The 24,789-nt window shown below is 41.1% G+C and overlaps 1 protein-coding gene across 1 annotated transcript in view; it reads left to right on the top strand.

The window, feature by feature from the left end:
- LAD1 (ladinin 1) overlaps positions 1-24,789 on the top strand; it is a 675,989-nt gene that overhangs the window by 323,969 nt on the left and 327,231 nt on the right. Inside the window, exons 6-7 of the mRNA XM_063453187.1 lie at positions 586-699; positions 833-885. Coding sequence (XP_063309257.1) covers positions 586-699; positions 833-885 — 167 coding nt within the window. The remainder of the gene's footprint in view (positions 1-585; positions 700-832; positions 886-24,789) is intronic.

Genomic DNA, 24,789 nt, shown 5'->3' with positions numbered 1-24,789 from the left:
TATAATATGTAAAAATGTGCATCTTTTTCCATGCCATATATGTACTAAAACTGTGTTTATTTCTTGACTGCAAACGCTGTTGTGGCGTTATTACACGACTGTTAACCCCTGCATACAAAAATAAAGAATTAAAAAAAAAAAAAAAAATCCTATGGGGATTTGAGCGATGCTGGAGGTCCTCACACAGCGTGAGGACGTCCAGCGACGCTCTAGCACAGGTTTCCTGTGCTATAGAGCAGGAAATTCCCTCTAGTGGCTGTCTAATAATCTAATAGACAGCCACTAGAGGTGGAGTTAACCCTGCAAGGTAATTATTGCAGTTTATAAAAAACTGCAATAATTACACTTGCAGGGTTAGGAGTAGTGGGAGTTGGCACCCAAACCACTCCAATAAGCAGAAGTGGTCTGGGTGCCTGGAGTGTCCCTTTAAGCCTGGGAAAACATACTATTTACTACTTACAGTTCAGTGTCAGCAACAGTACACATAACTTTTTCTTTGTTAGTCATTTGTTAGTGCTGCTACTTATATATTGCAATTTTAACATGTATTCGTTACAAAGTTAAATAGGGATGCTTTTTCTGCAGAGTGAAAATCAAGAACCACAGATGGACACCAAGTTTCTTCAAGATGAGAATCCAACTTCTCCACAGGCTGCTTCATCATTTAGACGATTTAGTCCTCAAACTAGCTCTTTCCGTGTGAGTATCAGAAACTCCACAAAAAAAAATAATAATAAAAAAAAAAAAAAAATATATATATATATATATATATATATATATATATTATTATTCTGATGTTTTCAGATGATGACTGTTTTTTTTCTGATTACAGGTGTTGTCTCAGAATGAGGATCGGGTCACCAGTGGCAGAGCACTAACACGCAGGTAAGTGATCTTTATTTCAGTCACATTTTACTTTTTTCAGGGCAGTGCCTTGTGTGACACTAAATATAAAACTTAGTTACAGTTTTTTTTTTTTGTTTGTGATCTGCAGACTCCTTTTAACATAGTGTTGTGCACATATATGTTTCAAAAACAGTGTCATATGCATGTGTTTCCTAATTGTGTTAGATTTATATCCAAACTTTTACTATTTACCTTCTCTCTTACTGTATCATATAAAAGGAATTATATTTTTAGATATTTCATTATGCTTATTTTACCATTAGATCACTCTCATCATTTATTCCTTGAACAACACATGACAATATTATTCTGTCCTGCTTGTCCTTCCCTTAAGGCCCCATGATGGAATATTTCCAACATGCAGTATATTACCAGCAGGGGTCATTTCCCTGCTCGAAACCACAAGTATCATTTGATATCTGTGGCCAGATTGACTAATGATCTGTTTGAAGTGTTCAAAGTGAACACTATAAACAGTCATTCAAATGGGCTTTAAATCATTGCTACAATGCAATGTGAGCAGAGTTAAAACACTGTGGAGTTTCAGGGAATTAATCAATACCTCGGCTCCCCTCTGTCAGCTGGGGCCATTTATAGTGGCCTCAGATGGATTGAAAGTCAGCATTATATATAACCCTTTAAATTAATTTTTTTTAATTAAGACTACCACATCTAAGTGATTGTGCTTAGCCATGGTGTTTTTTCTCTGTGGAACTGATGCTTGGGAGACCATTGAGGAGGCTGAAAGTCTCCCACTATGCCATTTCATTGTTGCTGGGCTTTACTAGTTGCTCAACACAATACACAATGCACTGTGCATGCTGTTTTACAATGTAAAAGGCAGGATCGGACTGACCCTCAGGCAAACACGGCAAATACCAAGTGGACCGCAATGGCCATGGGCTGGGTTCCTCTCGCATGCTTGAAGCATTGCTGTGTTTACCATGGCAATGCCCCGACAGCCCAGATCTCATGAGAATGAACTCTATGAGCTGATGGTTAAAGTTCACTCACCACTGGACCTCCCCTGCTCGGCCAAAGGTAAGAAGGAAGTGGGAATATAATGTTTTATTTTAAAAAAGTTACAATTAAATAAATATATTTACAAGTGTATGTATTTAATAATAATATAATTGCCCACCTCAGATATCCAGGAAGTTGTCAAGCACAAATACAATAAAGATATAACTATTTATGAGGGATTTAACTACACTGGTATCAATAAAAACATACATTAAACAATAAATAAATAATATAAATATTAGAAAAGAAATGCTATATAATGGGCTCCGATACCTCACTTTCCGCACTTCTCCCAACAGGGCTTCTTCAGAAGTGTGGTAAGTCGTGTAATGTCCCAGTTTATTCAGGTGCTTAATAGTCAATCAGTAGATTCAGGTCTCCTTCCTCAATTTTGGTAGTGTCCCAGTTTATATGTAAGGAATAATTGACAACAGGCCGTTGAATTATTAGAAAAATAATGCACACCCGAGGTAGTAATGCGGTCACGACGCGAAGCGGAGTCGCCGTTACACCTCGGGTGTGCATAATTTTTTTCTAATAATTCAACTGCCTGGAGTCAATTATTCCGCTTGTACTACAGTTACCACACCTCGAAACATTGTTCAGATGATGTATTTCAAGACTTTTGTCAAGTTTTTGTCATTAAAACGCTCTTGTATGTATGACTAATTTCTTACGCAACTGTCTGGAACTACTTCAGCCTCTCCCTGAAAATAATACACACCTTAGAACGTTCGTCAACCAATCAGATTGAAGCATTCAACTGCCCTGTAGTATAAAAATGCTTAATTGCCAATCAATTGAAAGCATGCTGGTCTCTTATTATTTTCAAGTTGCGCGCAGCGCCCGGACATTATGTGGCCAACTTCTTTGTGCATCGTATGGGCAAAATGTACTGTGGGTCTGTAGTTTTGATGCCCAGTCCTATGTGCGCACATCATAGGAAGTGACACCTTGAGAATACCAACCGGAACTCCAGGTGTAGTGCCCGATTCTGTGTATACACATCACAGGAAGTGACGTGTCCGGAATGCGAGCCAACTCGGCTCACTATGGCAAATATACGATTGTCATCCAAAGATGGCGTGTCGTAACCCATTGGGAAGCATCCAGTCTTCATACAGAGTATTGGAAAATATAAAGGATCACTAAAGGGTCAGGAACACAAACATGTATTCCTGACCCTATAGTGTTAAAACCACCATCTGGTCCCCATGGGCCCCACATGCCTCCATGAATATAGCAAAATCTTACTGTATTCAAGCCAGAAGCTGTAACTCTGCATGCTGTTTGCCTAAAAAATTTAAAAAAAAGCAGTCTGCTGACATCATCAGAAGTGGTAGCCTGGTCCAATCACAGTGCTTCCTCATAGGATTGGTTGAGACTGACAAGGAGGCAGATCAGGGGCAGAGCCAGCATGATTCAAAAACAGCCCTGGCCAATCAGCATCTCCTCATAGAGATGAATTGAATCAATGAATCTCTATGAGGAAAGTTCAGTGTCTGCATGCAGAGGGAGGAGATACTGAATGTTTGGATGCATTTTAGGCAGCCATGACTCAGGAAGGATCTCTAACAGCCACCTGATGAGTGGCCAGTGAAGTTATCACTACGCTGTAATGGAAACACTACATTTTCTCTGAAAATACAGTGTTTACAGCAAAAAAGCCTGAAGGTAATGACCTACTCAACAGAAGAATTCAATAAGCTGTAGTTCTTCTGGTGACAATAGTGTCCATTTAAGAGAAGTAGACATATTAACCCCTTAACGCCATTACAGAGTATTATGCTGTCCATATTTTATTTGGCTTTAAAGCCATTGCAGAGGCATAGAAAGCTATAACGGCTTTGAGCTGCCGGCAAACTTACCTACCCAGTACCGTATATACTCGAGTATAAGCCGAGTTTTTCAGCACCTTTGTGCTGAAAAACCCCAACTCGGCTTATACTCGAGTCAATGTCTGTATTATGGCAATTTACATTGCCATAATACAGACTGGGGGCTGGCAGTGAGTGCTTACCTCTCCTGCAGCTCCTGTCAGCTCCCTTCTCCTCCGCGCCGGTTCGATCAGCACCTCTGTAAGCTCCCAGTGTAAATCTGGCGAGAGCCGCGGGGTCATAGTGCGGCTCTCGCGAGACTTACAGTGTGAGCTGACAGAGGAGCTGCACGGACCGGTGCGGAGGAGAAGGGAGCTGACAGGAGCTGCAGGAGAGGTAAGTGCTCTCTGACAGCCCCCCCCCCCCCCCTGCTGAACTGCCAATGCCACTGGACCACCAGGGACTGAGAGCCCCCCTCCCTGCCATGTATCAAGCAGGAAGGGGGGACGAAAATAATAATAATAATAATAAAATATTAAAAATAATAATATTAAAAAATAAATACAAAAAAATAATAATAATAAAAATTAATATAACAAAAAATTACAATTATTATAATTAAAAAATAATAATAAAAATGCCCACCCCCACCAAGACTCTGCATCACACACACACTGCACTCATACACACACACACACACACTGCATTCACACACACACACTGCATTCATATAAACACACTGCACTCATACACACACTGCACTCATACACACACTGCACTCATACACACACTGCACTCATATAAACACTGCACTCATATAAACACTGCACTCATATACACACTGCACTCATATACACACTGCACTCATATACACACACACACACACACTGAATTCATACACACACTGAATTCATACACACACTGAATTCATACACACACTGCATTCATACACACACTGCATTCATACACACACTGCATTCACACACACACTGCATTCACACACACACTGCATTCACACACACACTGCATTCACACACACACTGCATTCATATACACACTGCACTCATACACACACACTGCATCCATACACACACAGCACTTATACACACACTGCACTCACACACACGCTGCACTCATACACATACACACTGCATTCACACATACACACTGCATTCACACACACACACTGCACTCATATACACACTGCACTCATATACACACTGCACTCATACACACACACTGCACTCATACACACACACTGCACTCATACACACACACTGCACTCATACACACACACTGCACTCATACACACACACTGCACTCATACACACACACACACACACACTGCACTCATACACACACACACACACTGCACTCATACACACACACACACACTGCACTCATACACACACACACACACTGCACTCATACTCACACACACACTGCACTCATACACACACTGCACTCATACACACACTGCACTCATACACACACACTGCATTCATATACACACACACTGCATTCATTATATACACACTGTAAATAAAAATTCAATTAATATAATTTTTTTAGGATCTAATTTTATTTAGAAATTTACCAGTAGCTGCTGCATTACCCACCCTAGTCGTATACTCGAGTCAATAAGTTTTCCCAGTTTTTTGGGGTAAAATTAGGGGCCTCGGCTTATATTCAGGTCGGCTTATACTCGAGTATATACGGTAATTTGTTTCTGGGGGACTGTCTCAATCCAGGCTCTCCAGCTCTGGCAAATCAGGCCCTCTCAGGTCATGTGATTGCTCTGAAAAAGCAATTACATGGCCGGCGTAGCAGGCTATGGAACTGCTGCAGGGTGACTGCCTGGGATGTCAAGCAGTCACCCATATACTAAATAATTGTTAATGCCCTAACATATACATATATATAATTGCATACTTGGTGTATCTTTACATTAATATATATATATATAATACACTATGTTTAGTGTGTGTGTGTGTGTGTGTGTGTGTGTGTAAATATATAATGTAATAATACATTTAAAAAAAAAAAGTATGTGTGTGTATATGTAAAGGTGGAGCCTAGTGTTGTGGGAGGGGCTAGTGCTAATATAAGAACTCCCCTATCAGCACTATACTCGTCCTTTGTACCTCCTGGTATCGTGTCTTCACTTCCGGGTTAATCCAGGGTTAGAGGATCGCTGCACGAGGTCCTGCCGCTGTCGGGTGCCTAGCTGCTCCACGAGGATGCCTCCTTGCATAACAGTGAGTTGACAGATGGGTGCCTCAAGCACGCTGTCTATATCATCAACGAGGGAACTCTCCGCGGGCCCTGGCAACGAGTTAACAAGCCATTTAGACCCCACCCCCCCACTAACATGCAGGGCTCGCGTACCGGCTTTTGTTTAGCTATCATTAATAGCACTGCTATTCCCCTCATTTATTCCCCTCATAATATCGCCACCTTGTGGCCTTGTTCAATATTGATTGATATAAATTACTGTGTTTAAGTTCAATTCTTTTCTGACTGAGGTTGGTTTCTTCAGTCAGAATGGTTGGTTTAGAGGTCTGTCATAAGCACTATAGCTCCTATAACTGTTATATTCCTGTTAATCCTGTATTTACCGCTTTTCTGTTGCTTCAGGCTCTTTAGGTCTGCATGTCATGAAACATTACCCAAATCAGAAGTCAAAGTGTTTTTTCTGCTTATTAAATTGGTACGTGGATAAGCAGCTACACGTTTACCTATTTCAAGTCTGCATTGGCTCACTTGACAACGCTTAGTTGCAGAGCTGCTGGTATATATAATGAGGAGGGGTATGTTTTAAGATATTGGTCTGACTCTCTGCATGTTGTTGGTTTGCAAACTACTTTTCCCCCTCCCTCCTGGAATGCAAACTTCCTGGTTGCTTGGTCACATCAATGTATAACAGTTCATTATAAAGACCATACAGCATGTCACTTCTATGCTGATTATAGTAAACTTGCTTCAGATAATCTACCTTCCTCTATTCTTTAACTACTGTGTATATTCTTGACTATGCAATGTTCCCCTAGCACTGATGGTTGTCTACCTCTACTTGTATATTGTTACAGTATACGTTTAAGCATCACGATGGCAACGCTGGTATGATTGTTGTAACACTTTGCAATGACACTACGGTCTTTAAACAATTAGGTTGTGGATTATTCTGAGCCTAACTAGTTCCTTTTGACTTGTTAAATATTAAATACGCTTATACTGATTTACAATCGAACTTCGGACCACCTTAGGGGTCTGGGCATGAGTCATGTCATCTGTTGTCACTACTCAGACTTGCATACAATGTCTCATAGTATGTCCAGTTATGCTATTTGTAGACTCTCGTTGTCGCACTGATGTTGCCCACATATTTGATACTACAATTTGATAGGCCTTATTCTGAGAATATGAAGCTTCCATATTGGGGTTCTGTCTAATTACCCAGGTATGCCTGTTACTCCTTTGAGATACTGTTGTGTTCGGTTACTTTTGACTCAGACATGATTCTCCCTTCCACACACCTGTAGATGCACTACTAACTACTGAACCTTCAAACCTTTGCATATTTAGCTTTCTAAGGCCTCCTATGCCTCATACTAGTGGTCCTGCAAGGCCAACACCCATCATCATACTCGGAGGTATTCGGCCCTCGGTCCAACACATAGCTAGCTGCTGGTATTTACCGTCCTGACAGGAATAGTTGTGCCCATCTGCAACCATGCGCTCGGATACCTGACAAACCCAGCATGTCTAGGGCCGCCGGCCGCTGCAGACTTATGCCACTTTATAATCCCAAGGCCGTCCACGTTGCTGATGACTTTGGCGTGCGTGTGACGTCACGCACACACGTTTTGGGGTCAAAAGCCGGTTCCGACCAATCGGAATAACAGGAAGGTTATTTAAACTATGTTTTACATTCTCTCATTGCCCTGTCGTGGTTTCTGCTTGATGGTAATCCGAGAGTGTTTCCTGATCTTGATTTTTTGGTATTTGACTTTGGCTTCGTTCTGACTTCCCTGATTTCTGGTATCCTTGACTTTTGGCTTTTTCTCATCACTGTGTCTGATTCCCTGACCTCGGCAAGTATTTGACTATTCTTGGATACGTTAAGTCCGGCCATTCTAAGGTCCGGTTAGACGTTCGCCTTAGTCATAGGTGTGACACAATTCAGCGTGCGGGATCAATTAGTAATCCTGACAACCGCCTCACAAGTCACATAGAGAGGGCCTCACTTGTCACACCTAATTCTATTTTTCTCTTAATGTCACAGAGAGGCCAACATCTCGCCACTAAGTTCTGTGGTAGATAGGCCCTTGGTCCAACTCATAGAGCCTCTCAAGCCGCTTGGCATTTGTAGGGCCACACCTGTCACCACATAGTAAATATTTTCACCAAGGGCCGCCATCAGGGGGTGACAACCATCTGCACCGGGGCCCATCAGGTGGCCCAAGCATTTAGGGCCACCCGATGGGTCCTATATCTTCAGGGGCCCGGTCAGCGCTGCGGGCGTGTAATGGCGCGGCCGGTCACTTCCTCCCAGCTTACTCCGTGCGGGGGGAGAGGGAGAGGAGAGGACACCAGAGGCATCCACTCCCACCATCCCCAGCCACCCTCCTGCAACTTAAAGGTAAGAGGAGGGTGGCTGATAAATGAGGTGTGTGTGTGTATGTCAGTATGTCTGTATGTATGTGTGTATGTGTCTATGTGACGAAACCAACCTCGCCACTGAGAACTGGAGAAGCCTGGTTGCCCGCCTGCTGCCTTTGGACTATGGCCCTGGGAGATTGGGCCCTTTACAAACAGTATTCGGCCCTAACAGAGTGCATGTCACTCATTCTGGCCCTTTAAATACAGTGGGGCCATTCGGTACTTGCCCTGTGTGAGCAGTGATACCCCCCAGATAGCTATGCCATGGAGCCTATTCATATAATGAAAGACTATGGGAAAGACTTTGGCTCCATGGCAATTAAACTGTATTTGTGTGGTCTGCGTGCCATTCACCTAATAATGTGCACGCAGACCTGAGCTATCTGGGGATATGTTAAATGTCTGTGTTTAATGTATAAAAAGTGACTTTATGTATTTTAAAGAGTTTTATGTTGTTTTGCAACCATGTGGTTAATGGAGTCTGCCTCTAGTCCTGGATAATTAGATTTCCTCTCCAATTATCTCCAGGGCAGAAGGGAGGAAGCCAGGATGCATTGTGGGGATGTTTTACTTTTACTGTTTGAGCCAGAAGGAACAAAAGATACTTTTAGTAACTTTTTAACCCCTGGTCGGATTCATGCCATTTTTTAATATGTTGTTCCCCTGAATGGATTGATTGTGGATATGTATTTTTATGTGAATGTGATGTATGGTTTTAAAGTTATGAAAGTTGTGTAAAAGTATATTTTGAACTGTACACATAATGGGATTAAGTGTCACACTAAGGGGAGGGGATGTGTGGGAGGTAACATCTATGTTATTGGTTATTTTATGCCTCCCCCTGGGTGTGGCCTGTATGTGTACTCATGTAATAAAAACCAGGCTGGGTGCCCAGCACCTCAGACCACTGCTTGACCTTCAACACGGAGCCTTGTCTCGTTCTTGGGGGGATTCACTGTATGCTGTTGGAGATTTGACTGCTAGGAGTGTAAGCTGATGTCTGCTTTTCCTATTCATCTGCTAGCAGCTATTTGTGAGGTTCCAGCTGGAGTGCTACCTTATTCACCTATATCCAGTTCGTGAGTTCTGATGTTCTGCAGTAGCTGTGCCTTTCTGAGGAAAGGGGATTATCGCCTAAACTGGGTTTTATCCTCTTGTATGCTGAAACGGTCCGTTACAGTCTATATATCTGTATGTGTGTGTGTATGTCACTATGTATATATGTCAGTATGTGTGTATGTCAGTATGCATGTATGTCAGTATGTATGTCAGTATGCATGTATTTCTGTGTGTATGTCAGTATGTCTGTGTGTATGTGTCTATCTGTGTGTGTATGTCAGTATGCATATATGTTCTTTATGTATGTACGTCAGTGTGTGTGTATCGGTATCTGTGTATGTCTGTTTCAGTATTTGTGTCTGTTAGTAAGTGTGTGTGTGTGTATTCCTGTGGGCAGGATTTGGAGGCGGGCACCCGGGGGCCCAGACCTTGAGCTGTGTTAGGGGCCCCACAATTTCTGATGGCGGCCCTGTTTTCACCACTTGGCCCTAATTAGCAGCCAGCACCCTGGAGAAGAGATCCTAATTTTCAATTCTCATTTTAGTATGTTACAAGTTCCGGAAGGGGGTCGTGATCTTTCACTCCCTAGCACCCCAGCTAGGTTGGGTTCACCATCTGGGATATGTGAATCGGCCAGTCCTTCATCTATCAGATGTTGGACTATACCACCCATTCAAGCTGAACTTTGAAGAAGAAACATTACTGCCAGGTAAGCAGAATTGTTTAGATTAATCCAGACACACGCCGACAACTCCGGCGCAGGGGAAGGGTCTAGCGGGAACATCAACATGTCTGACTTACAGACCATGATGGGCCAAATTAGAGATAGTATCGGCAGATTAGAATCTGACCACTTGGCAACAAACCCAACATGTTCTGATGCTAGCAGCTGCTACAGCTATTTAACAGGGTAATGTAGCGGTCCTTATATTCCCGATTGATACACTCATGATTACACCAGCCCATATGGTGCCTCCTCAAATCTGCAAAGATATCAGGGAAGGTAAGGATTTGAATTTGGTCTCACTTCTGATTGCTTACCAGGATATCATGGAGATAAAATGTATGCTTATGGGGACCTATCGGTAGTCCTCAAGGCCAGAGATCCCAGACTCCGTAAAAAACTGACCATTTGTACAGACGTTTGGGATCTATAGAGATGTGGTAAGTACCAACTTGCCACAGAGGAGAGAGGAATTCAATACTTATATGCATAAGCTGGTGGAGCTGGGCCACAAATACGGCAGATATGCCTTCTATGACTATCATAGGTAATTTTCGGCTAAAGCAGCAGCAACTCTGGCCCAGTTTAATACGGTCATTAACAGAAGTAAACTGGATACAGAGTTGTTCTGTAGGCATTTCGCTGGCCTCAGGACTCCAGCCTGTGCTTTATGTTCCTCAACCTCCCACCCAATAAATCTCTGTCCTAATGACGCCTCAATTTCAGGCCAACAAACCCTGGATACCAGCCAGGTCTGTGAAAGTCATAAAGGATAAACTTGGCAGACCAGTTGTGTTCCTTGGCAAATCCCAAATATGTAATAATTTTAATGCGGGTGCTTGTGGGTTCCGTTCCTGTAGGTTATTGCATATCTGTACGCAATGTTTCAGAGCATATTCCAAAACAATGTGCCCCAATAAACTACATTCCAAACAGTATTTCACATATGTGGCAAAAGGCTTTTGGAGGAGCCTGTTTGCCAGCCTCCTACCCTGTGACTATGGCCCCTGCAATAGACCTGGCTAAAATACTTTAAACCGACTCTGTTCGTGCCTGTTGTGGATTGCCACAATTTCCCCTGATGAAGTCCGATAGGACGAAATGCGTAGGGCGGAGAGACCCATTCAGCACTTGAACTTATCTTCAACTGTTTTTTATTTATTTATTTTTTCTATTCATTTGTAAATCGTGTATTTTATTTGGCTATTCCATTTTCTGTTTCCGACCTTGAGAACTCCCCTTCATGTTTTCCGGTCTGGACAAGAACAACACTGTGATATGCTGAATTTTATCATACGCCTTGACAAAAGAGGATTGGAAGAGGATTGAGCTCCTTTCATCTATAAATCACTTGTATGCCTGCGGTCAATGACCATTTTGTGAGTGCATTTTAATTCAGCACTTGTTCTGGTGTCTTAAATCCTGCACCATTACCTGCTATTTATTTTTCCCAATTTGTAGATTGCATTTTCTGCATGTTTATCTAAATAAGACCAAGGGATCTTCTTCCAATCTATTCTCCTATTAGGGTAAATAATATTTTATATATTTTTTTACCCACTGTTGTGAGCACATGTGTTATATACACATATATATATATATATATATATAATTATTTTTTTCTTTGTCTTTTTGATAGTCTACAATATGCCATACAACTATTTGAAAGTTTGGGCGTCTCGGTTTATCCTTCCAAAACAGAGGGTCCCGACACCATAGTCAGTTTTCTGGGTATTCAACTCGGCTCAGTGGCTATGGAATCCAGCTTGTAAAGGGACAAAATTGAACGTATCCTAGCATGTATTGATGATTACTTGCGACTGAGTCATTGTAGTCATAAGGAATTAGTCATTGCTGGGTTAATTGAATTTTGCATTGAGGATCATCCCTCAGGACAGATCATTAATTTCTAGGCCTTTCTGTTTATTATCGGGTCTGCCCTCAGAGGACAGTAGGGTTTTTCTTGGTTGCCAGGCCACAGCAGATTGGCAGATGTGGCAGAAATCTCTATGTCGATGGAATGGGAAATCCATGTTCATACCTCAATTTTCTGACAGATCCCCAATGCTCTGGTCAGATGCAGCGGCTTCCACCGGCTTTGCAGCAATTGCTATGGGGCTGTTGGCTGCCCAAAATCAAAGCATTGGAGGCCTTTAATCGGCACTGCAGATCTTGACTGCAGCATTGTTTGAAATTTATCCTATTGTGCCCGCGGCAGCGACCTGGGGACGCTCCTTGTCTGGACAACCTGTACAGTGTTTTTCTGACAATCAGGCGACTTGTCATATCATTACTAAAGGCCACTTCCCTTCTCTCGTTATCATGAGTTGCTTTAGACGCTTAACTTGGCTAGCTGTGACTCATCAATTCTTTATATGTTGTACACATGTTCCTGGTATTCACAACATGGCAGCTGATCATTTGTCCCTCTTCCGTTTTCAGGAATTCCTCCAACTACACCCCAATGCCTTACTGATTGCAACTCCGGCCCCTCAATTTCAAGACCTCATCTTGGATTAGGCCAACTCCTAGCTCATGGCTGAATGCTGTCGCAGTGTGCTTTATCTGAAAACAGCAGACAGTCATACAAAAGGACTTTCAACACCACAACCGAATGTTGTATACCTCTACATGTATAATAAGGTATTATATATATATATATATATATATATATATATATATATGTATATATGTGTGTGTGTGTGTATATATATATATATATATATATATATATATATATATATATATATATATATATATATATATGTATGTGTGTGTGTATATATATAACCAGATGCTTGGCCCTCCTCCTAAACTTTACAAAAAAAATGTATAGCTACCCTGCCTATGTGCAATCCTGTGTATATATTCAGAAAAAAACAGTAATAAGTAGCACTACAGGCCTAAAATCCATGTAGAAAACTTATTTATTGTATTTCCATCAAATACTGTGCACAATGTAAGTCAACATTTCTTTATCAAGATCTGGTAAACATGTTAATTTACATTTTGCACAGTATTTGATGGAAATACAATAAATAACGTTTCAACACTGATTTTAGACCTGTTTTTTTCTGTGTGTGTGTGTGTATGTGTATATATATATTTGTGTTAGGTGCTTATGATAGTACAGTGTGAAATACCATAATTAAATGTAGGATAGTAAAAAGGGCAGGTCGGTTGTGGTGTGCCGGAACCGACGATGAGGTAGGCCTGAGAAAGAAGAGGGCCTACCCAGGAAAAAGAAATAGAAAGGAAATAAATGTTAAAATGTGGTGTGGTGGGAGGGTCATTCAACGCTGTCCTCGAACGGTAAGGAGCAAGGTAAGGGGAGTGCCTTAAGTAGGCTAGGAGTGGAAACCAGCACCTCCTACAAATCCAGGCAAAATTGCCTTAATACTTGTGTTAGGTGCTTATGATAGTACAGTGTGAAATACCATAATTAAATGTAGGATAGTAAAAAGGGCAAGTCGGTTGTGGTGTGCCGGAACCGACGATGAGGTAGGCCTGAGAAAGAAGAGGGCAAAAATTAAGTAATCAAATTTATTACAGACAACCAATACAGATACATTTATCAACCAGACATGTTTTTGAAAGCATCCCTTAATTCTTGTACTGGGTTCGGTATGTATCGTGAGTAAGCGGATGACTTCCAGCGCCCCAGCGTTTTTATAACATGACTTGGAATGTTGACACTGGAGGCTGTGGATGCTGCTCCTATGCGAAAGGAGTGCCCTGAGTAGTTAGCTGCGTTGAGGCCCAGTTGAGTGAGCAAGGACCTAACGTAGCTCATGAAGGTTGTAGTGGTGAGTACTGAACCTTGTAATTGTAGTAATGGTTGTGAGGGTAGTAAGTTATGATGCTGTATGTATGCATCAAGAACCCTGACAGGACACCACCTGTAGTACGGAATGTTTACTGGTATGTGCTGACTGGTTTTGGCGTGAGGGAAAGCCAGGATGTAATGATCCATGTGTTTTGTTAAGTGAGAATAGAGGAGGATAGGAGTAGATTGTGTTGTGGTGGTTGTAGTGAACTCTCTAGGTCTTAAAATCCATAGAAAGCTATGTATATTGCTGTTTTGATGATAGAATTTGTATTGGTGTCAAACGGTTTTAAATCAAGCAGGTTAGACAATGCTTTGAAGATATGGTTATCAATGGAAAGCCTCTGTGATGTTTGTGTGGGTTCAGATTTCTGAATGCCTCTGAGTATGGTCTTAATCTGGTGAGAGGCCATGAAACTATTGTTATTTGGGTGTAAGATGAGCATATGGTGTTGAATGCCAGTGAGATAGAGTTTGATGGTGTTATATGACATTTTAAGTTTAAGGTGGCAAAAAGAAGCAAAACCCAAACAAGATGTCATAACAAATGGTTGCATGATGTTATGTTCCAGAAGGAATCCTTTGAATAGTGTAAAAGCCCTGTTGTATGTTTTGTGTGTATTTTTTGATAGTGCCAATTGGGACAATATCCTGCTATGCTGCATGATGGTTTCTAGTCCAGTATGAGTTGTTGAAATGTTGGAGTGGTGGTGGCTGTGGGCGCAGCTGACGGGAGTGCTTGATGAAAAGCCTGAAATTTAAAACAAGACAAATTGTCAGCAGCTGTGTTACATATACCTGGAACATGGAAACAACATAGAAAGAAATTATGACAAGCTGCCAACCAAGTGAGTTTCCTCAGAAACCTCATGATCGTAAGGGATTTGGAACGACCTTTGTTGATGATGTGACAGGTTGCCTGGTTGTCTGAGTAACAACGAATTGGCATATTAGCCCATAAATGACCCCATGCTATGGCAGCCGCCACAATGGGATAGATCTTTAAAAAGAGCTGAGTTAGTGGAAAACCTTCCAAATCCTGAACTGCTGAAGGCCAGCCGCCCCAAAGCCATTCGTTCCCAAAAATTGCTGCAAAACCTGTGGTAGATGCCGCATCTGACCAAATGGTAGGAGATGAGTCAGTCAATTGAGGGAGGAACATACTTTTACCATTCCAAGTGGTTAAAAATCTATTCCACATGTTTAGATCTGCCGTAGCTTGGGTATCTAAGGACAACCTGTGTGTGTCATGTAGGAAAAGTGGAAAAAGACGCAATAGTCGTGATATAAAGGAGCGGCCTTGAGGTATGATATGCATAGCAAAATTTAGTGATCCTAGCAGGGACTGTAGCTCTTTGTGGTTGCAAGTACCGAGCTGATGTATGTAAGTAAGAATGTTCTCTATCTTGTCGTGTGGTAGGCTCGCTTGCATTGTGGCGGAGTCTAATTGAATACTCAGAAAAGTCATAATCGTGTCTAGCCCCTCTGTTTTCTTAGGGGATATAGGTACACCTAGTTGCTCAAATAGCTTGGTGGTAGCTTTGAGACTACTTGGAGGGGAAGTATTCTCCTCAACCAGTAGGAAATCGTCCAGGTAATGTAATACCGTAGGGCATCTGGCTATGTTCAATAGTAACCAGCACAATGCTTCGGCAAATGTGTCGAAAATAGCTGGGCTACTCTTGGACCCAAAAGTTAAATGGGAGAAAAAATAGTAGTTCCCGGACCACTTGATTCCATGCAGGTGCCACAGTGTGGGGTGGATTGGCAGTAACGTAAAGGCATTAGTAATATCGGTCTTACTAAGCCAGGCTCCAACCCCTGCTTGTATGATAGCGGTAATGGCGTGATCTATGGTGGTGTATTGCAGGGAGAATTCCTCGGAGGGTATGAGGGAGTTAAGACTGGGGTTGGGCAATGAGTGTGGTGCCGACAAATCAATGATGAGTCTCTGTTTAAGGGAATATTTCCCTGTGACAATACCAATGGGGTTAGTGTGCCATTCTATGAATGGAGGAGTTTTGAAAGGCCCCAATACGAAACCCTCAACCACTTTTTGGGCTATGAGAGTGTCAACCTCTGTGGGGTTGTGTTGTGCGGATTGTAGATTAGGGCATTCCAGAGTCCCGGATGGTATGTGTAGAATACCTGTGTGGAAGCCTTCTGTTAAACCACAGATAAGAAAGTCTACTAGGTGTCTAGATGGTGCTGAGACATAAATGCAGTAAATATCGGCATATTAATGGACGTTAGGTAAGGCTTGGAATACATTTTATTTGGACACACGGTTTTTGCATGTGCCCTAAAACATTTTAAACAGATATACAATAATCTACATCCACTATAATTACAAGACCCAACATTGAAGTTATTACATATCTGGGACTTGCCCAGAAACTTGATTGGGCGTCCCAGTTTGTCTCTTGACAATTTCTCTGGAACACCAGAGGAACTAGCTCCTTGCGTGGAGGCATGTTTGTCCACCGTGTTGGGACAGAAATTTGTCGTATGGGCTGTAGAGGAGCAGTATGCACAAGCCGGTGTTCTTAGACCTGCAAAGTGTCTGCAAAATATGACGTTATCAATCCTTCCCCAGTTGGATCTTGTTCCATACTGGGAGAAGGCTCCAGACACTTTTGCAGAAAAAGACCTATGGTAGTCATAAAAGGCAGAACCACCATATTTGTTGCCCAGGTCTACCAGCTTGTGCATATAAAGATCAAACTCCTGATGACATCCCAGTAAATACCAAAGGCCAGTACAAACTCAGGGATAGTCAGTTTCTTGTTTAGGCAGGCATCCCTAGATCTGACGACAACAACAGACACATCATCGTAAGCATAAGTCTTATTTTCCACAATATCCTGGGAGGCAATCAGCAGGGAAGCCAGGTTGACGTCTTTACCTTCCAGGATATCTCTTTTTATGTGCTCAGGTATCATATGAGCAGGGCTAACTTCCTGGTCATCCAGGGTTATGGCTGGAGAAACTAATGGCAAGTCGCCTGGTGCTTGTGAAGCAGCAGCAGGTGGCCCAGATAGCGTAAGGGCCATGGTGACCGACTCAAGTTTCTCCAGCCTGGAGTTGACCTTACTGATGGACGCCATGAGTGAAGACAACATGGAACGTATGTCTCCTGGATTGGACTGGCTAGGTCCTTCCCCGGCATCCATGTTGTTAGTTGAGATACGTAGCAGTTTGAAAAGTTCTGCTTTCCTTGCTGTAGCGGGGTAGGGGATTTGCCGTCTCCTCAATTCCGTAGTTATACGAGGGATCGTCCAGGATCTGATCGATGCTGGACTAGCTAGCTCTCCTCCTGGTGTGGGAGTGATAGCTCTAGCCGAGGTGCTAGGCAGGGAGAAATCCTCTACCCCTTCCTGAGACATACTACAAACAAAACAATTAATTAGTGTATGAAAACCACCAAATTGTACTGGCAGGCTAGCTAAGCCGGATGGCGAAACATTATACTTGTTTGGTGACAGGTGAGGCCCTACTAATTGCCAAGCGGCTTGAGAGGCTCTATCTATGCGTTGGCACGAGGGGATTTTAGGACACTCGTCGTAGTGGCAGGAGTTTTAGGCCTCTCGGTGACTGTAAGACAGAAAAACAGGGTAAGGGAGTGACAGGTGAGGCCCTCTCTATGCAACATGCGAGGCGGCTAGCTACCGTGTGGCCCGATGGGTGTTTGCCTCTGAAACGTTGAGGCGGGGTGTTGGCCTTGCGGGACCACTAACTGATGGCGACTGCCAAGAAGGGGTAAATACCTATTGGGAAGCCTATGACCCTATTGCCAGTACTCTAACCTAGTGGGGAGAAATTAAATGTATGGTAAAATACCATATAAGCAGGTGTATGTACCTGGTAGTATGACAAATCTCACAGGAAAAAACGTGTGGTGCAAATATATTTAAGCTGGACAGCCTGAAACGGGTAAAAGAGAGTAGTATGATGAGTGTGGACTGTTGGAAAGAAACAGACTTTGTAGCCTGTACCAGCGATGTTTTTAAGGCTTGCTGGCGTATGACTTGTAAAATGAAATGCTGTGATATACAATGGGAATATAAATGTGTTACCCAGGAAAAGTGATGCCGTGGCTTTAATACAACATCTGTCTGACATAGTGGGGAATGTATGACGGGTGTCAAGACAAATAACAGGAAGGGTTGAGGGAGGCCGTGGCCTTTGTTTAAACAGCATATGTGTTATATAATAACAGTGTGTAAGGGAAACATAAAAATTTATGTAAGTTATATATATACATGAATATTACTGTGCAGTAAAAGATGTATGATTGGTTGGATCAGTACGTGTGATTCAACCCGAGCATGCATGAAAAGGAAAACTGTATCCTTATGTATGTGTCATAGTTTGCAACACAGAAATGAGGCCTGTAACGTAGGCTGAGTCAATTTTAAATGAAATGGATAATTATGGGAAACTCCTGGAAGTGTGGGAGTCAAAAATGATCCATACAGATATGTTAGCTGGTTTCATGCACATTGATAGAATAAGTGATACCTTTAAATAGAAATGAAAATAATCTGTCTATTAAAACAAGCAACTATTAACTGAATGTTATATACATGAAATGATGAAATGTAACTCATGAAAAGATCTATGCGTAATACATAGCAGAATAACCGAACCCAATATGAAGGGAAACAGAAGCTAGGACGAATAGTTTAACCCTTTAAGGACCATACTTCTGGAATAAAAGGGAATCATGACATGTCACACATGTCATGTGTCCTTAGGGGGTTAAACATATGAATTGTTATGCGAACAGCAAGCATGCTTAAGTATAACATGAATAAAGTGCCAAACAGAAAACACAACCGAAATGATACTTGTTCAGTGTAGCAAGGGAACAGTTTGTGCGAAATGATCACTTCACTTAATACGCCTGATTTGGCCGAATAACCGTACGAAATGAAGCCACGAACAGCTTGTGTAATTGCGGCATAGCAGAGTAAAAAAACGTAAAGCGAGGACCCGTGCTGTACCGTGTGCCGTGGGAACCGATCCTGGCGTGATAGGTAGGTAGGTCTAACTTACGGTTTAGGAGTCCCTGGGACGCGATCTACAACGAAGACCGGGGTAAGAAGCTGGACGGATGGAAAAGGCCTGCAACAGGATTCCTGGAGAAACTCGTGGGTAAGAAAACCAAGATGGCGTCTGAGAGAACCCAGAAGTGGATCCTCATTCAACGCTGACCTCGAACGGTAAGTAGGCTAGGAGTGGAAACCAGCACCTCCCACAAATCCAGGCAAAATTGCCTTAATACATATATATATATATATATATATATATATATATCTAGTGTAGATTGGATTAGCCATTAGACATATTAGTCCAGTAGACAAGAGCATTGCAGTAAGACCTCAAATGTTCATAGATGCATCTTCCCCATTCCTTAGCTTTATTGCAGGCACATCTGACCCAAATATATCTCTCTCCCCAAGCCTGATTTAAAATGTATCCAGCCCCAGACTTGCAAGCTACACAGAGCTCCATCAGCTGTTCTACTGCCCTATGCAACAGGTATCCTTATGTAAGTCCAATAATAAAAGGTATCATTGCATACTGTAATACTCTGGTATTTTGGAAATATATAATATCTCGCGCCCCACACTCGCAGCTCCCTGGCTTGTCCTCATCTTGGTGCCAGACTTTTTTTGTAGGTAAGATGTTGGACAGGGATCTGAGAGAGAAGCATAGAGTGGTTCAGTTAACACTTAAAGAACTAGAGGAAGATTCCAAGGATGAGCTGTGTTTCTTGCTGCCTTGAATAATCTTGAAATAAGAGGGTGTAAAATCCAGGATGTATTGTGGAGTACTGAATAACTCTGGGTGTAGGCTCCCTTCTCCTGGTTTAATAACTTCTCTGCTCAGATAGTTTGCTATGGTATTGTCCACTCCAGGTAGGTACAGAGCTTTCAGACCTAACAGGTGTTTCTGGCCGGGATCATGAGAGGTTTCATAGCTGAAAGAAGACATTTGCTCTTGGTGCCCCCCTGATGATTGACATATGCTGCAATTGCCCTGTTGTCTGTCTGAATTGACACCCATTTCTTCTGAAGATCTGGAGTATTTCAAAGCTTTGTGGATGGTTATTAACTTTTATGTTGGAGTGTAGTTTCTTCTCCCTCTGAGACCAATTTCCCAGAGTCTAGGTGGATCTTAAATGGCCTCCCCAAACTTTTAGGCTGGCGTCTGGTTTAATACTGATCTCTTCTAAAGGAAACCCTTTCTGGAGATTGTGACTGGATAGCCACCACCTTAGATGGTTCTTTATGTGTTGCGGAATCAGGGTTTCTTGGTCCCAATTGTTTTGTAATTTTTTTTAATTGAAGGACATTAATTTGAATTGGCCTGGAATTCTACTAGGCCACCTCACTACCCCTGTGGTGGAAGTGAGGGATCCTAGGCAACTCATAATCTCTTGCTGATGTGGATCTATTTTTCAGAATCTTCTGGATTTTCTCTTGAATGCAGGAATTATGTCTGAATAGATCTTTACTGTTTCTTTCATGGTGTCTATTTTTGCTCCCAGATAGATAATCTGGTGCGATGGGGTCAGAGAAATATTTTCCATATTTACCATTCACCCATGGTTTTGGAGATATTGGAGAGCCATCTTTGTGTGAATTACTGCCTTGTTGAAATATTCTGCTACTATAAGGATATCATCTAGATAATAAAAAATACTCAAACCTTGAGTTCTTATGAAGGCTATCTTGGTCACCAGGATCTTTGAGAAAATTCTGGGGGCCAAGCTCAGACCGAAGGGAAGACCTCTAAATTGGTAATGCCTGCCAAAGATGTTAAATCTCAGGAATTTGGGTAATAACTATAAAAGAAACAAATTGAAACCAATGTGGCTTAGTAGAGAAGTAAAACAAGACATTAAAAATAAGAAAAGGACAGTTAAAGCATTTAAATCGGACAAATCAGAGGCATCCTATATAAGATATAAGGAAGCCAATAATGCTTGCAAAAAGGCAATTAAACTGGCTGAACTAGAAAATAAGAAATTGATAGCCAAAGAATGAAAAACCAACCCCCACATTTTTTTCAAGTACATAAATTCTTTAAAAAAAAAAAAAAAAAAAAACAACAAAAAACACAACATTTAAGTGTCGGTACACTGGAAACAGAGATGGGTCTGTTAGCTAATGAACACCAGGAAAAGGCAGACATTTTAAAAAACTATTTTTCTTCAGTATATATTAATGAGGATCCTATGGCAAGAGATATGCAAATGATTGCTGCAAAAAACTTGCAGATAACTTGTTATTGGATAACTCGAGACAAGGTGCTACAGCTGTTAGAGAAAATTTATGTAAATAAAGCTCCGGGGCCTGACGGTATTCACCCACGAGTACTTAAGGAGCTAAGTGGGGAAATAAGTGAACCTCTGTATTTAATTTTTCAAGACCTGTGAGCTTAACTTCTGTGACTGGGAAAATATTTGAAGGACTATTAAGGGATAATATTCAGGAATTCATTGGGAAGAACTTTGTTATTAGCAATAATCATGGTTTTTTGAAACATAGGTCATGTCAAACTAACTTAATTACATTTTACAAAGAAGTAAGTATAAGCATAGATCAGGGTGTTGTAGTGGATGTGATCTACTTGGATTTTGCCAAGGCATTTGATACGGTTCCTTACAATAGGTTAGTCTTTAAACTAAAAGAAATTGGTCTATGATTATTCTTGTTCTTGGGTAGAACATTGACTTAAGGATAGAACAACAAGGATAGAACATTGACTTAAGTATAGTACAACAAGTGGCAAGTGGTATCCCTCAGGGTTCTGTTTTGGTACTGCTTCTATTTAACATATTTATAAATGATCTTGAAATAGGCATTGAAAGCCATGTTTCAGTGTTTGCAGATGACACAAAACTTTGTAAAGTAATACAATGTGAGCAGAATATTGCTTTGCTGCAGAGGGATTTGGATAGATTGGGTGGACTAGGCACTATAATGGCAGATGAAATTTAATGTAGAGAAATGCAAAGTTATGTACTTCGGGGTTAAGAATGCACAAGCAACTTACACCCTAAATGGTAGTGAATTAGGGATAACCACACACAAGAAGGATTTGGGAATGGTTATAGACAACAAATTAGGCAGCAATATGCAATGTCAATCTGCCGTTGCTAAGGCCAGTAAGGTTTTGTCATGTATACATAGGGGCATAAATTCTCGAGATGAAAATATAATTTTGCCTCTTTATAAATCGCTGGTAAGACCGCACCTTGCATATGCTGTGCAATTTTGGGCACCTGTTCTAAAAAATGATATCCTGGCACTAGAAAAAGTGCAGAGACAAGCTACAAAATTGATAAAAGGCATTTTAATTATGAAAAAAGGTAAAAAAAAGTCATCTCTTTAGTTTGGAAAAACGGCGCCTCAGAGGGGATATGATAACATTATACAAATATATTAGGGTCCAGTTCAAACCATTATCTGGAAATATATTCATACACAGGGCTATACGTAGGACATGAGGTCACACATTTAGGCTGGAAGAAAGGAGAGATTTCATCTAAGACGAAGAAAATGTTTTTTTTACAGTAAGAGCAATACGGATATGTAATTCTCTGCCCTAAGAGGTGGGTTTATCAGAGTCCATACATATGTTTAAACTGCAATTGGATAAATACTTTCAAAAACAAAACATACAGGGATATAATGTCTAATTATTGTGGTAATAGCTGCGTTATCTGTTTTGGGGTCAAGAAGGAATTTTTCCTAGTTTGTTGCAAAATTGGAAGCGCTTCAGACTAGGTTTTTTTGCCTTCTTTTTTCCATAGTTTCACCCATCCATTTGCCTCCTGTAATAATTTCTCTAAGTGTTCCCTGTTATGCAAGGTGCTCTGCTGTACCACCTAATTGTACCCAATACACTACCACACTGTGCCCTGTCATACACCCCAACTAGTTCTCTGGTATCAGCTCAGTATTTCAATGTTCTAGTTGTTCGCCGGCTCCTTTCATGGTCATTTATATAGCAGAAAAAACATGTGAGGAAGCAGCAAAAATTGGATAATTGACGAAATTGATTCCATTTTGAAAGACAGCTTTTTAAATTCCAGATTTATTTCTTTTAGGTCTATTATGTGTCTTCACTTGCTGTTTGGTTTTGGGGCCAGAAATATTCTTGAGGAACTTCCTTTGAATCTTTCTCTTGAAGGAACTTCTTCTATAACACTTTGGTCTAAGAGCTTTGAGATAATTAGTAGCATTGCCTCTCTTTGTAGTAGTTGAGACCTTTGACTCTTTGGAAATATGTGATATTGGAAATTCTGCAAATTCTAGTTTGTATCCTTCTTTTATTATCTTTAAGGTCCAGGAGTCTGAAATATTTTTGGTCCAAGTGGGGTAAAATAATTAAAGTCTTTCTCCAATGACCCCTTCTTGGACTTGCACACCTTCATGGATGTTTAGATGATGTGCGTTTTCCACTTCCCATTGAGCCTTTAGCTGCAAAGGAGGATTGATAATTCCTCCAAATGGAATATCTATTGTACTCCCTCCCTGGTCTTTATGCTCTGCTTTCAGGAAATGACCAGTATTTATAACGTCTCGCTTTTTATGAAGAATACATTGAATGTCTTTTCTCATGGTGGCATGCTTTCTTGCTATCAGCTGCTTTTTCTATAGCCTCATCTAAGTCCTTCCCAAATAGCAATTCCCATTGGAAAGGAAGAAAACATAAATATGACTTGGATGCATACTATGTTCTTTTAGTATTTTCTTCAGCAACCTCAGTTGGACATTTGATACATAGGTTCTTGCCTTCTGGTGCTCCTCCTTGTATTTTCTGGGAGATCTGTCCCGACTTCTGCTTGGGCTGCAATGAGAATAAAAGGCCATCCAAATATGTTTGGACCCAGTTTGCTCTCTTTTAATCCCTGGTATAATGGCTCACCATGAGTTTCTAGATAATAAGTGTCTGGAGGCAGATGAGATGCCATACTATGGAGAGAAGAGAGAGTAAAAAAAATAATTTTAGTTTTATTACAGGAAAGAACTTAGTATATAATCGGCATAGATTCAGGCTGTATATTAACCTGGAAATACTGCAATCTATTCTCAGGCAGCCACAGAATTATTGCTTCAGTTCTATTGCAGAATGAAATAAATAGGCATGAACAGAAATGAAAAGGCACACATTGAAAGAAACGTACTGTTAGCTAGAATTGACTAGACCGAAGAAAGAAACCACACAAATTAAATAGAGCTAACGCATGCACATTCATGCGTACAAGAAATAAACAAACTTTAAAAAACAGGAGAGCACAATCTTAAAAAGTAAATATAAATGTAAATAAATAAAAAGATATATTAACAATATATAACCAAGCAGCTAGACATAAAGCAAAATCCCTTAAAGATCTTGCCCTAAATATCGTTTGAAAAATATGTGAAAAAATGTCAGTGCTACATACGGTAGCCTTGCAATAAGGCAACCTATAAAAGATGTGCAAAAATTCAAACTGGTCTCTGTGAATTAGTGGTATAAATATAACAACACATATATCCCACAGTAAGTAAGGTTATACAAACAAAAAATATAATGAAAAACTTGCTTAAGAGTCCATAAAGTTCTATAAGGGAGTCTTGAAGGGGTTAATCTTGTGTTGTAGTAGGAGATGTAACATCAATAAATATACTGTAGCTTTTTCCGTGGGTAGTACCTTAAAAGGATACAAAAAAGGCTTGCATAGTGTAAAACCGTTTTAATAATAAAAAGAT

The sequence above is a fragment of the Pelobates fuscus genome, chromosome 1 (genome assembly GCF_036172605.1).
Source record: "Pelobates fuscus isolate aPelFus1 chromosome 1, aPelFus1.pri, whole genome shotgun sequence".
Taxonomy (NCBI): domain Eukaryota; kingdom Metazoa; phylum Chordata; class Amphibia; order Anura; family Pelobatidae; genus Pelobates; species Pelobates fuscus.
Note: the sequence above shows the minus strand (reverse complement) of the source record. Positions and strands in the feature narration are given on the sequence as shown.